Source organism: Haliotis rufescens, unplaced genomic scaffold (genome assembly GCF_023055435.1).
Source record: "Haliotis rufescens isolate VD_foot unplaced genomic scaffold, xgHalRufe1.0.p SCAF_2, whole genome shotgun sequence".
Taxonomy (NCBI): domain Eukaryota; kingdom Metazoa; phylum Mollusca; class Gastropoda; order Lepetellida; family Haliotidae; genus Haliotis; species Haliotis rufescens.
In genome coordinates, this window is record NW_025963890.1 from 79,180,058 (window position 1) to 79,194,581 (window position 14,524).

At 42.3% G+C, this 14,524-nt stretch overlaps 2 protein-coding genes across 6 annotated transcripts in view; one reads left to right on the forward strand and one right to left on the reverse strand.

The window, feature by feature from the left end:
• LOC124123592 (ATPase family AAA domain-containing protein 2-like) overlaps positions 1-11,013 on the forward strand; it is a 62,662-nt gene extending 51,649 nt beyond the window's left edge. For 4 of the 5 annotated variants that reach the window (XM_046486794.2, XM_046486796.2, XM_046486795.2 and 1 more), the window contains 5 exons: positions 69-191; positions 4,370-5,124; positions 5,456-5,519; positions 6,000-6,247; positions 6,886-11,013. In XM_046486794.2, coding sequence (XP_046342750.1) covers positions 69-191; positions 4,370-5,124; positions 5,456-5,519; positions 6,000-6,247; positions 6,886-6,939 — 1,244 coding nt within the window. In that variant the 3' untranslated portion in view covers positions 6,940-11,013. Of the gene's footprint in view, positions 1-68; positions 192-4,369; positions 5,125-5,455; positions 5,520-5,999; positions 6,248-6,577; positions 6,717-6,885 lie in introns of all 5 variants that reach the window. The other variant, XR_006859322.2, reaches the window with a different exon arrangement.
• A 2,826-nt stretch (positions 11,014-13,839) lies between these two features.
• The window catches only part of LOC124123594 (trifunctional enzyme subunit beta, mitochondrial-like), a 32,370-nt gene continuing 31,685 nt past the window's right edge, over positions 13,840-14,524 (reverse strand). The window contains exon 14 of the mRNA XM_046486799.2: positions 13,840-14,272. Coding sequence (XP_046342755.1) covers positions 14,234-14,272 — 39 coding nt within the window. The 3' untranslated portion in view covers positions 13,840-14,233. The remainder of the gene's footprint in view (positions 14,273-14,524) is intronic.

Below are 14,524 nucleotides of genomic sequence, written 5' to 3' on the forward strand. Positions count from 1 at the left end.
TCTTCACTTGTGTTGCTTGAGCAGATTTAAACATTGTTGATCTGAATTTGTGTCAAATGTGCTTCCAGATAAAGCAATTCGTCACAGAGCGTGTGCCTTGAGAGACACAGCCCAGGCAATAATTGAAGCTGAACTTGATCCAGAGTTTGAAAAACTCTGTCACAGTATAGCTCAGAGTCAAAAGAGGAGAGGTGAGTGTGAAACTTTTTCCTAAACTGATGAGCGAGATATGGTGTTGAGCACAAATATCAACCATAAACTATTATGAAAAACAATATCTCTACAGCATGCATACTGGGAATGGAATCCTGGAAAAGTCATGGAAAAATAACAAAAGTAATGTAAGTATAGAAAAGAACATGAAAGAATATGACTTTAATGATTGTGATCAACATTTTATGGGACCAAATAAATTCTGACAAAAACAACATTTACAGTCTTGATAGTTTTGTTTTGCACAGTACAGAATGGGTATTATTGCCATCGTTCTTTGTCAGTTTATGATATATGTTTCCATATATAACACAGAGGTTGACCCAGTTTGAAACTGGTTTGGTTGACATGAACATGTTGATGAGTGGGAGTTTGTTAATGTCCTCCCAAGTTGTTAATGACGTTTTTGATGATGCTACCAGCATCTGTACCTAAACATTGTGTGGAAAGGAGAAAGAGCAAAAATTCCCAAATCAACTGTTTTCTAAAATGCCACTTAAAGATCATTTTTTAACTTATCCTGCATTACTCTGTATTAACTGCTGCCTTTCGACAGAGAGACGAACTGTGTGAGTTCCAGCTGCTGAAGAAAGTTGTTCCAACCAGTACAGGAGGCAGCACCTTGCACAGTCGGCACGTGACCCGGCAGTCATGACGTCACATCATAACACATAACTGCGTAGTCAGCCACCACCGACAGACATATCTGTATCCCTTGTGGAAATATAAAGCTTTATGATCCAAACTTTGCGTGGTTTCCTCAACAAAAATCTGCTGTATTGTTTATTTTTTATGGTTTGTTACCTTTGGGTTCATCCTATTCATAATTGGTAGCCTTAATCGCTCGTCGTTATCGGCGTCGTTACTCTCGCTTGGCTTCATCAGAGGGATCTTTTTTACCCGATTTTGATCCTCCATCTCCCGAGATTGACACACACATGGGCCCATCCATTGTCCTCCTTCTCCCGAGATTGACACACACATGGGCCCATCCATTGGTCCTCCTTCGCTCCAAGGGCTCCTATGTCGACAAATAGTCTACGATCTGGTCTAACCGCTACCACCTGACTCTATGTTGACAGATCTTGTTAAGGCGTTGGATGAGGACTTAGCTAGGCTGTCCCTCACGCCGTCGTTCAAGGCTCCTCGCTTTCGGCGTGATGATTTCCCTGTCCACTCCTTCGATGTGGCTGACGGTGTGCACTTCCTAGATGAGGACCTACATCGAATGACCGGGTCATCCCAGTCTGCCACCGCCCGTATGCCGGACTCCCATTTGCTTTCGTAGAAAAGGAACTTCGGCATTCGTTAAAACTATTGTCTTCTCTCGCCTCCTCTGCTAGAGCCATTGACGAAGATCTCTCGGAGTCCATTCCTAGTAGTAGTAGGATCGACCACCTACAGAACTTTCAGTTGACCATCTGCAAAATCAAAATCATGGCTACTTGACACTCACGGAATGGGATTCCGAGTTGAAGCGTTCCTTACTACGTCAACCTTGGTCGGGACCTACCCTCTTTGGCACCTACCAGCCCCTGCGTGATCGTCACCCTGGCAAGGGTGCTGATTCGAACTCCAAGCGTTGCCCGGCTGGACCTCAACGACTGGGACCTCCAACACCCAGTTGTTTCGGTCACCGACACACCTGTGGGTGGGAGACTAGGCCGGTTTGGGAGAAATTGGTGCATACAAGAGGACCCGTTCGTGACAATGTCCTCCGTCAGGGGTACCAGCTCCCGTTGGCACTACATCCTCCCCTGACGTCCACTCCGACGGCAGCTGCGTATTCACCACACCAATATCAGCTCCTTCATGACAGAGTCGACACTTTGGTCGGAAAGAGGCCATAGAGGTTGTACACAACCCAGCTCGAAAACTCAGGATTTTACTCCCCAGTGTTTTTGGTTCCAAGGCAACCACCAAATTGCGCATGATCCACAACCTCTCCATTTTTAACCGGCACTACCGGGTACGTCCTCCTTACTTCTGAATGGCGACGTTGCGGCTGCTCAGAACAACAATCACAGCAGACAATTCCCTGATCAGCCTTGACATCCAGGACACCTATCTTCATGTGACGATCCACCCAAATGACCGGCGCTTCCTCAGGTCCTTTTTCAATGGTACCCATTACCAGTTGGTGGTCCTACCATTTGGGATTTTCGACGGCCTTGTAGCTTTTCCGTTGGCTGCCTACCTACACCTGAGGAACATCAACTTCGATCCCTACATTGACGACTGTCTCCTCAACAACCAGGACTCAGATTTTACCCAGCGGCTCTTCAATCAGTTTGATATGATTGTGGTTCGCCCCGATTATGTTTCTAGGTTTGTCAGCACCACACCCTCGTGTGTGCTCGTGGGTTTCACCGAAGAGGTAAACGTCTGAAACCTGCATCACTTCGGGCTTTCCTCCCACATTAAGCTGACACGCCGCGATATGACTGGAATACTGTTAAAAGCGGCGTTAAACCCAACTCACTCATTCACTCAATCAGTTTGGAGTGGATTGTCGATCAGACGAAGTCGGAGCTGACCCCATTGTTCTGTCTGCAGTTCATCGGGGCCCTGTTTCTCACGGACCAAGACCTCCTTCAAGTTCCCAGGGACAGGTGGTTGAAAATCCTCGCCAGCAGGTTCGAACCCTCCGCCAATGGGTCTCCTGGGTCTCCTCACCTCGGCTCAAGATCTGACTGCCAGGGGTCGCCTCTAACTCTGTCCCATTCAACGGTTTCTCGCTCCCTTCATTCGGCGGCAGGATCCGGAATCCTTCATCATCATCCCGGTTCACCTACACCCCTTCCTGGTGGAAGGTGGAATCAAACGTCTGCGGCGGTGTCTCCTTGACCGCGCTACAGCCCACCCTCCACCTGTTCTTTGCCGCATCCAAACAGGGTTGGGGGGCTCACCTGGGGACTCAAACAATTGCAGCGGGTACTCTCAGGGTACTCTCCACTCTCAGTCCCTGCTAAACCAGACCTTCCAATTCTTAGACATGGTGGACTGATTAGACATGCAATTCCTAGTTAAACACATTTCAGGTTGCAAGAATGTTCTGGCAGACGCCCTGTCCAGGCCGGACAAGGTGGCTCCCACCGAATGGAAGCTCCACCCAGAGGTCTTCACCGGACTTTGTCAGACGTTCGACACCCCAGACAACCATCTGTTTGCCATATCTCAGAATTGCTAGCTGTCGACTTACATCTCACAGGATCCAGCTGCTGTGGCAGTTGACGCCTTCAGTGTTCCCTGGGAAGGATTAAGCACTTTTGCTTTTCCGCCTCCGGTTCTCCTTCCCAGGGTTCTTCAAAAGATCCAGGCCACTCAGCACCTGACACTGATTTTGGTTGCACCTTGGTGGCCGTCTAGTTTTTGGCTACCCGCCTCATTCTATTTCTGTCACCAATTTTGGGTTCCCTCTTTTTGCATCAACTCTCATTTCCTTCAACAGAAATGGTCGTAGATGTTCCGGTCAGCACTTGGATTCATCGGACTTTGACAAGGGTTTCTTATGGATCGCATCTGAAGGTATGCCCACCGGCTGTGCGATCTGATAAAGATGCAATACGGAGTAATGCAGGATAAGTTAAAAAATTTACTTATCCTGCATTATGAAGTGCCCTCCCTTCGCTACGCTGCCTCCCCATGAAGTTTCAGATGTTATGTTTAAAGCAGTTGTGTGTTTTGATGTGACGTCATGACTTCCGGGTCACGTGCCGACTGTGCGAGGGGGCTGCCTCCTGTACTGGCTGGAACAACTTTTCTTCACTCAGTTCGTCTCTCTGTCAAAAGAAATCAGTAAATGCAATACGGGGTAATGCAGGATAAGTATACAATGTTACAAATATTTAGATTTACACTAATTTTCACTGGAAAGTAAGTAAATGTAATACTTAATCTTCTTTCAGACGTGGGGCGGTCGGGTAGCCTAACGGTTAAAGCGTTCCCTCGTCACGCCGAAGACCCGGGTTCGATTCCCGACATGGGTACAATGTGTGAAGCCCATTTCTGGTGTCCCCCGCCGTGATATTGCTGGAATATTGCTAAAAGTGGCGTAAAACCATACTCACTCACTCACTCTTTCAGACGTTCATGTTTCTTATCCATTGAAAGTGCTACCAGTGTCTCTTCCTAACACTTCCATCCTATGTTGTAGGTGTAGTGAAAGAGCCTGTCACACCAGCTTTCTACTTTACCAGACCTTTGCACAAGCAGGGTGAACAACAGCAACATCAGCAGCATCCATCCAACTCAACCCCCCATGACCCAGCAGCTCCTGGTGTGCGACACAGTCGTAGGGTGAAGGGTTTGGTAGCTGAAGATCTTCCTGCCCTAGAATTAGTTGAAAAACAGTGGCAGGTAGACAAACGTGTCAGTAGGACTTCACAGAAGGAATCTCCATCCCACTCATCTCCCAAATACAAAAAGAACAGTCCCAGTTCAAGGCAGCATCAAGATACACACAATAGTGCAGCACCTAACTCACCTACAAAGACTCCATCTTCAGGGAAAAAAGCGAAGCCTAAAAAGAAGTGTATTTGGGCAGTAACCAAGCGACGGAAAAAGCGAGGTGCTGCAGCGAAGAAACAGAAGACTTCGGATGTGACAAATGATGCTACAAGTCTGTATGTGGACATTGAGGAAGAGGTCAGTGATGATTCGGACAGTGAGATTATCATTGCTGAGAGCCCTTGTAGGAGAGAAATTGACTCTGGGTCTAAACACTCACCGTGCCAACCATCCTCCTCAGGGAAAGATACACCTGCATCTAATTTTATGTCATGCAAAAAATCACCTACCTCAAGATGTCTGGAACTGATGCCTGGTCATGACAGTGGAGTTGGCAGCTCTGTTGACTCAAATGGAGACTCGGTAGACAGTATTGATCATGCTAAGGAAAAAGACCGAAAGGTATATTAGCTATTATTTTAAATTCAAATACAACCTTATATCTCTACAAGCTGTTCCTTTACATGTCTCAGTAGCAGATATTTGATACCACATGTTTCACATTGCAGGAATCAGTTTGAGGTGACATATCTGCTGGCTTCTTCCACTTATATTGATTTTGATTTGTAAAATATTTTGTAGCAGGAAACCCTTCCTGACTGGTATCTCTTGTTCCTCTTGCATTTCTCCTGTATAGTATCGAAGCTCTAAGATTGAGTAGGCCTCATCTTGAAACCTAAACCCATCTCTTCTTTGTTGTTTCCCTCTTCTGTACCTGATTCTTGTGTTTCAGCTGTTAGAACATTCCTCTGGGGCAACAGACATGGTCGGAAATGAAGAAGAATCTCAGGATCTAGGTCAGTAGATGCCACCAAGTTGTAAATGCCACTGGGAGAAGCCTGAATATTGCCGACTGTGGTGTAAAACAACATTCACTCACACACTGAGGACACTTCTTTAATGGTGGTGGTTATCACTCAATGTCGATTTCATATCAATCATTAATTGGTTAGAATTATTTCATTTCACTACACATTACGTGGCTACTTACATAACAGATGCGGTTTCTTGACACTACTATCCACTGCTATTCTCTGCTTCTGCTGACGTAGACAGAGCCCAGTTTTCTAAGGTGATGCATCAATACCAGCATGGTCTTGAATGACAACTAGTTAATTATATCTGTCTGCTACTCATGCTGCTGAATGTTACTTATTAAGAAGAAATTAAAGCAGATTGATGTTTGCCTTGACAGTCAACTCACTGACCACTAATGTGATCAATCTGAGCACTTGCTGCCATTGTTAATGAGCATGTCTTGTGTTTTGCTGGAACAGAATCACAGAAGAAGTTCCGCTCAACAAAATCGCGCCTTCAGACACAGCAGCAACAACGAGCACTGGAGCTCCTGGAGGAAAGTTTACCACCGCTTGTCTTTGATCTTCCTCGCCTACAACGATTACTGGACAAAGTAGTGATTGTTACAGACAATTACTGTCTAGAACGACTGGAAAAGCTGTACAGTGTCTTCAGTCAGTGCATTTACAGACACAGGAAAGATTATGACAAGACAGAGCTATCTGAGGTATGCCATGTTTTACTCCTTGTGCCAAGTAGAAATGACCTCGTGGGAATTACAGGGTAGAAGAGCTCTCCATGTGAGCCTTTAGGCAGACATGCATTATGTTTATGTTTATGTTGTCAATGTGTCATGTTTACAGCAGCCAAAACACTCCAGGGCCTCATTCCTCAAAGCGATCTTAGCGCTACAGTGATCGTAAGCCTATGTTAAAGTATGGGACTTACGATCACCTTAGCGCTACGATTGCCTTGAGGAACGGGGCCCAGGGTAATATAATCTATGATGTCATTCTTAAAATAATGGCAGTTTAAGACATGTTTTCGTTTCATTAAGGAAACATTGGGAACTGAGTATACACACACTGCCTGACTAAACCACCCCACATATTAGATAGTGGCAAATGTTGTGCAGCCATGGTTACAGAAGTGCTCACATATATGGAAACTCGTTCTGAACTTATTGGGAACATTAGGTAAGTTTGTTGAAGTGGGCATCACATCGAGGTGCGAGGATAATTAAACCTGTTGGGTGACCTCATTTGCATATTTCTCAGATCACAATTAATGTCACTGTCCATTATATGATACATGTACTGTAAGTGCACTGCATATATATAGATGTGTGTTTCTTTTTCTTTTAAGGAACTTGAGACCAAGTTGGACCACCACTCCAAGCAATGGCCCTCAAGTGTGTAAACATCAGAGCAGGATCCTGTGTGGGTGTGTGGGCGTGTGTGTGTGTAGGCGTGTGTGTGTGTGTGTGTGGGCGGGCGTGTGTGTGTGGGTGGGTGGTTGGGCATGTGTGTGGGTGTGTTTGTGCGTGGGTGTGTTTGTGCGTGTGTGTATGTGTTTGTATGTATGGAGACATAATGTGTGAATGAGAATACAAGTGTGAGAGAGTTGTATGTTTGTTTTGTGCTCAAATATGCAAGTGCCTCAAACCCAGGTAAAAATCAGGTCAACTTTACAAAGTCGAGAATACTTTCAGGAGAGGTTTTTACACATTTCAATTCCATACTGACTTTATATGAATGCAGCTCAACCGTGCCAATACCACCGACCATTTGAAGTATATATACCTCATATCAGGTCAAGGACATAATAAGTGCAGCATAATCATCATTCATCTGCACCATGTGGACCATCCTCCCTCGGCTGCACGGCCTCGTCTCCAGTAACATCATGGAGAGTCTTACTACCTGTTTGTATCATAGCATCATATTTATTAGGTCATATTTATTGTGTACAGTGTAAGTAGGCTATTATGTGTGTGATAGACTCTCTAGGGCAATTGATTGTTGGCATAGATGTTTCAATCTGAATATTGCAATCATGTTTTTATTAGACTCTTCTAAAATGTCGCGAAAAAATACTGTACTTGAATCATGTATTGTTAAATGTATGATGTTTTAGTAATGAACATGTATGTATCTAGTATTGTAATGAAACATGCTGATTTCATGGGAAAACAATCTGATTGAATATGAAAATTTTGTTTTCAAGCCTACATTTGGAACAGACCCCTGTCAGTATTAAATTTGTGCTGATTTACTGTTAAGAGTTATTGTTTAAGGAGCTTCAGAAGAAGTAAGATTGTGAAATGTTACTAATAATGATGTACATGCACTTTAAATTATTTAGATCTAGCTTAGTTGAGAGCTACCATGCTGCCCTGTGAGTTAACTATGCTGTCACCATGGGCACCGGGGGGTTGGACAGTGCTAGGATTAACTTTGTGGCTGTGTTCAGCAGTTGTCTGTCTGTCTGTCTGTCTGTGTGCTGAACAGGCTCTTCTCCATGTCTTCAGAAAACTTGTTGACTGAACCCCAAACTGCTGTGTACAGGAAATTTTACTTTAATATTTCTCAGGCTTAAAAGGTAAATTTATATTTATTTTGGCTGTTTTCATAATTTATTGTAGACATCGTATAATGATTATCTTATACTGAATATTGTGATCTCATCTCTGTTCCCGTGTTCGTCTTCGTCTCTAATAAACTTGATTGCACATGTGTATTACTTCATGAAAGAAGTGGTTTCAGTTGTTGATAATGTGTAAAAGTTTGAAAATGTGTAACATTGTCACCAAAAATCACATTTAGGGGGAAAACTTTTTTATGAATCTTTGAAGATTGGGAGTTTAGATTAATGGTATTTTTTAATCAAAATCAAGATTAATTGCAGTTGATGAATATGCCAAAGCATATTGTTTGTATTTTTGGTATGTTGATTTCTTATGGTCACTATGAAGAATGAAGTTCCATTGCTTTGTCAGTAAAATGCTCAGATAGGCACAATGGTAAATATATATACATATATGTAGGTTATTAAGACAATCACTCCCCTTATTTTTGAATGTCTATTTTTGAACTGTGGAATGTTTTTTGATGTATATATTGATATATTTAACATATTGATCAAACTATCTTGTACTGGCCTGAAATTCGTTCTGCATTACTTTGATATGAGAGTTAGCAGTTTTCTGCATTTCTGTGTGTGACATGATGATAGGTGAAATGTTTATGAAAGGTTTGTTTCATTATCACTTTAGGTAATTCAATAAAACTTGCTGATTTGTGCATTTGTGATTCAGAAAGTTCCATTCCGTAGTTTTGAGAAGGTAACATGAAATAGTTGGTCACCCTCACTTTTGGAACCTTTTCTGGTAAATATAACTTGCAAATATGATAACATCAATGGATTTAGGAATATAATGTCAACAAGTGTACAGCCAGTGTTAATGCATGCTACTGCAAAGATGTTAAGGAACATCGAATTCTTCCTATTTCTATAGTTACTATATCTAATGCAATGACAGTTTGACTATATTGATGTGAAAGAATCGGGTGTTGTTTAATTTCTTTGTAGTAGTGTACATTAACTTGTTTTGAGTAGTATAGCTGGCTTTTCCTTCCTAATCTGTCTGCACATTGATGTGGGGTGTAAGAACAACGGATGGTTGAACCCAGGACAGTCAACATGGTCCATCACACTTGCTGTCTTATGTTCTGAAGTGACTTAATCTCAGGATTTTCAGATGGCAGGAAAATGATCCAACATTCCATCTTCATGTATGACAGTTCACTGTAGTGAGTCCGCCCCACTTCACATGTACATAACCGATGCTTGAGAAAATGATGAAACATCACAACATGCTCATGTCCGACAATCACACCACTGAATGTGTTCATCAACATAGGTGAGGAGTTGTATCTTCAACACATTTGCAAGGGAAGAAAGTGGCCTCTAGAAGCTTATACTGGGTATTGCCCCTGTTGAGGGTAATTGCAAAGTCTAGTCCATATCTGTTTCAACATCATTCTCAAGTAACTTTTTTTCATTTTTAGATGGTAATTCTCCTCACAATGCAAATTCCATTAATATCAACTACTTGTTCAAACACTGCCAGACTTACCCATTGATATTTCATAACTGAATACATGCACTAAAGTGAAAAACATGTATGTGTCTGTATGATGTTGTGTAATGATGATCACCACTTAGTTAGTGGTCAGGAACCTTGTAGATGACTTACAGACACTGACCATCATGTGATATGAAATTCTTTCTGACATTTACCTATACTTCACTTTACAAAGTGTTTAGTATGTAAATTAATGTAGCCTTTGAAGTTCTGGTTACTTAGTTAAAGCGTTAAATCAAATGTATGTGTTTCGACAGGTTTTATTCTTTTTACTTACACTCTTGTGACTTATGATTTGTAGAGATGACTTTTTGGCCTTTTCTACTTTTGTATGTACATTGTCAGTACTGAGAAATGAATTGGAAGAAAAATGTAACAATTAAAAATAGCACTAGAATGAGTTTCTGTTGTAATCCTTGAATTGTCCTACCTGATGTTATTTTGTGTAATGTTGGTTTGTGAATAATGCAATGTTAGTGTAGGATGTTTGTGTATTACATTGGTGTGAGACGCAATGCTAACGTCAGGTGACTCAAAGTGTAGGTTGTTGCTACCATTTATTCCAGTTGCAGCAGGAGGCTATCAGATTGCCGTGCATGATACTTACATAGACAAGGATCTACTCGCTTGGTTTCCAAGGTGTTCTTGCGTCAACATGTTGAAAATGTGGATGAGGAAATATTGGATCATGACTGCCAATTTGTGTTATATTGTGAGCGGACATTTGCTACAAGTGAAGTGAGCTGGATGTCACTAATGTTGGTGTAAATGTGACCACACTGAACTTTTCAATACTGCAATCAGGGTCTTGCACTGGGCAGCCTGCAGTAACCAAATGGCTCCTACTTTTCTCAGGCAATAACAGTGTTACATCTGTTGATGTACAGCTACGTGGCAAACTTACATGTGATATTTGTCATTGGACTCATCATATTCATGTCAACACCAGAGCTTGTAGGATGAAACCAACTGCCAGTCAGTAGCATCATCATCTCACGGCTGTTTGTCTTCCACACCATGCACACATCACGATGTATAGGGCAAATACTCATGGACAAAACTACTCCTCTCATACACTCCATGTCATCATTGAAAAGAAAGCCGATGGGCAGAAGACAGAAAGTCTATGTTGCCCTATTTCCTCATGACCCTTTATCCACTGCAAGTCACAGCCATGGTTAACAACGTACGATTGCTGACTCTTGTTGACCTTTCAGTGAAAACACTTGCATACTATGCAAATGTTTTCATTTATTTTAGAGTAAGAACATTTTCAGATGTTCAATATATTTATTGTTGCATTTTGTACATACTTGTATTTGTATATTAAACTATTTTACCAACCAGTAGTGTTGAGCTTGGTCTTGCATGTAAGGCTTTATTCTGCTCTTCCTTAAAGAATCTAAACAAGAGTCATCAGAAGACAACATACCCTCCCAATCTGGAGCAATTTGGAATTGGAGTTTGGCTACTTATACCCCACGTTTGGCTCATTGCCTTTGTTCAACATGTCCTTGATAAAGTTTGGGTATACAAAGCAGCATAACCCAGCTTGAAGACACCATACACATTATTGTGAGGGCAATGAAATGGTTATCTAAAGGATTACAGAATAGTTATTTAATTACAATTTTCTTATCCCTGCCACAATTATAGTACCGGTACCTATATGCTCACATTACTGTCTCAGCTTATTGTGGGATTAACCATTCTGCTTTTGAAGTTCCAAACTTATCTGTAGAGAAAATATATACTACTCAAAAGAAGTTAAAGAACACCAGATATATAATACACGATTTAGCAAATTGGTCATGGCATTATGTGTTATAACATTACTATCATCTAATGTTTGGCAACATGTTGCACCACGTCTGGGGTATTGCTGATCCTCCTGACACTTTCTGGAAACACTTCTGGTAGTCATGCAAATGAATTGAAAACATGAGCAAAACACAGGAATATTGTCGCCCAAACTCAACGCTGCAACTGTCCTTCGCAACAACCAACACAATTTTCATGCTCAGCATATGAAAGTGGTGATGTTCATTGTGCACGTGCATGCTTTCCCTTTAAGAAGGCGATGATGATGATCGTGTTATCACACTTTCCAAAACCATGCCACAGAGACGACATCTGACTGATGTTGATAGAGGACGAGCTATTGGTTGGCTCCAGGATTGCCTTTCTTTACCTGAAGTGGGCAGAAGATTGCAGGTGTCCCCCTCTGTCATTCACACCTTTGGCATCGTTTTGCTGCCACTGGCGGAGTGCAAGAGCGACATCGTTCTGGACGGCCAAGGTGTACCTCACAACGTGATGACCGATACCTGGTTCTCCAAGCACTCAGGCAGCGTACATCAACAGCAAACAACCTCAGGTTACAGTTAAGGGCTGTCAATAACACTGTCGTTAGTGATCAGTCGGTGCGAAACCGTTTACGAGCTGCGCACTTGAGAAGTCGACGACAAGCAGTGAGACCACCTTTACGTCCAGTTCACAGAACAGCACGTCTGGCTTGGTGTCGACAACATGTGCGTTGGAACAGACAGCAATGGTCTCGTGTACTGTTTACAGACGAGTCGCGATTCTGTTTGCAGCTCAATGATGGAAGAATACGGGTGTGGCGTCGTACTGGAGAGAGATTCACTGATGCCACAGTACGTGAACGTGTCGCTTTTGGTGGGGGATCAGTGATGGTATGGGAAGGATTCAGTTGGAATCATAGGACTCCTCTGTACCATATTGTCGGGAATCTGAATGCTGCCAGGTACCGTGATGAGATTCTTGAACCCCTGGTATTGCCCACACTTCGTCAGATTGGTCAAGGTGCTATCCTTCAGGACGACAATGCAAGACCCCATCGAGCTCGGATTATCACTGACTATCACAGACAAAGGCAGATTACCGTTATGCAATGGCCTGCTTATTCGCCAGATCTGGCGCCCATTGAACATCTTTGGGATGCCTTGGGAAGAGCCGTTCAAGCTAACCACCCAACTCCTGTTAATCTCCAGCAACTGTTAGGATTTCTTCATCAGGAATAGCAAGCAATTCCACAGACAACACTGCGGCAGCTTGTTCGATCTATGCGTAGAAGATGTCAGAACTGTATTGCTTCCAGGGGTGGGCCTACCCGATATTGAAGGAACAGGATTATCCTGAACTGTAGTGTGTGACTTTTGATTTATAGGGTACATGCAATGCATATTGATTTGCTCTGGTCAGCTGTATGCCAGCGTTTCTTTCGTCAATGAAATGTCATGATTAAATACTTATCTTTCCCAATCAGTGTTGTTCCTGTGGCCACAAAACTGATCTGTATAGCAGGTTTCATCAAGAAATATTCAACGGTTTTGTAGTTTGTTCTTGAAACAAGCACTACCCTCAAAAGTCCATCTTATCATGAAAATGTACCCTTTTGAAGGATACTAAACAACATTAATACACTCTAAGGTAAAGGAGTATACAAAGTGTTAGTCTTTTTCAACACATTTTATGAAACCGTGCCCCCCCCCCCCATAAATCTCAGCCCTGAGAAAGGAAAGTTCCTCTATAGAATGATTTTTAAATTAAACCTTATACATAACTCTATTTTGGGGACGTCAACACTACCTTAGAATTGAGTGGAGATGACTGTCAATCTCAGTGGTAAGTTCTTCAAGAACATTCGAAAGGACTATCCAGCATAGAAATATGTCTCTTGGACAAAGTAACAACAAACAGCATATGCGACTCATGAAAGTAGGTCTCAGTGACCTACCACTAATATTGTGATTACATAATATAACAACTACATGCATGAGACTTTGAAATATCTTCAGAAAAAGGCCTATACGTCAAAATGGCAAACATATTTTCAGAATGACCTTTACATAGGTCACTCACCCTAGCATGACACAAAGTAAATCATTGAGTTATCCAATATACAAGTTTTCAAAGATAACCTTGGCCCTAGACAGATCAGTGTGTCAAAACCATTTCCCAGGAGGAAAAAGGAGTGACATGGGATATCCCTGGGATGTCAAGAGGAACATGTTTCAAAAACGTGGTAGAGGCAGTGAAATTCTGACAAAACCTTAAAGTATCAACATTGGTTTAATGACTTGATATTTCACATGCCGGCCATGTACGAGAAAGTGCTTACGTTTATAAGAGAAAGGAAAGAAACAGTCAACGTGGCATAAATACTTTATTACCATATAACACACTCCAACAGAAACAATTTTTTAATGTAAACTGATAACCGAGTTATTGACGTCCCATTCCTTACAACTGTTACTATGTAAGACTGCAGCAGAAGTATCACACCCTTGGCATGTCTCCAGTGTAGCATAATGGTCTTCTGGTAGCACTTTCCATGCAACTCAGCAGACAATATCAAAATAAATCCAAGTCAACAAGCTTCCAATGGTCACAGTTGTACAGAGGGCCGTGTATATATGTACAGCATGTATTCACAGTATGTACACCGCAGTAGTCCATGGAGGGGCTGCAGTCACTGACGTCATGTGTGATGAAGTGTGCTAGCTAGGCCAGCTGTAGTGTGTACAGAAACATGCTGCTGCCTTATTTACTTGGGTATCTCTCAACGATCATGGCGTGACCCTGAAATAAAAAGGACAAGTCAAGTTAAGTAAGTAGCCATACTTGAGTCTACTAACCTGAATATGTATTTTGGCATTATCTTTAGCAGATTCTAGTTTTACCATATGGACCAGACTGAGCTGAGCTGATCTGACCAGACGCAGTCTCGCTAGCCTTGGGCTTTGGACCAGTGGCAAAAGCCATTGGCTGAAATTCTACAATGTTCAACGTCAAAATTTATTCCAATAAGTATGAACAACAAACTTTGAATCA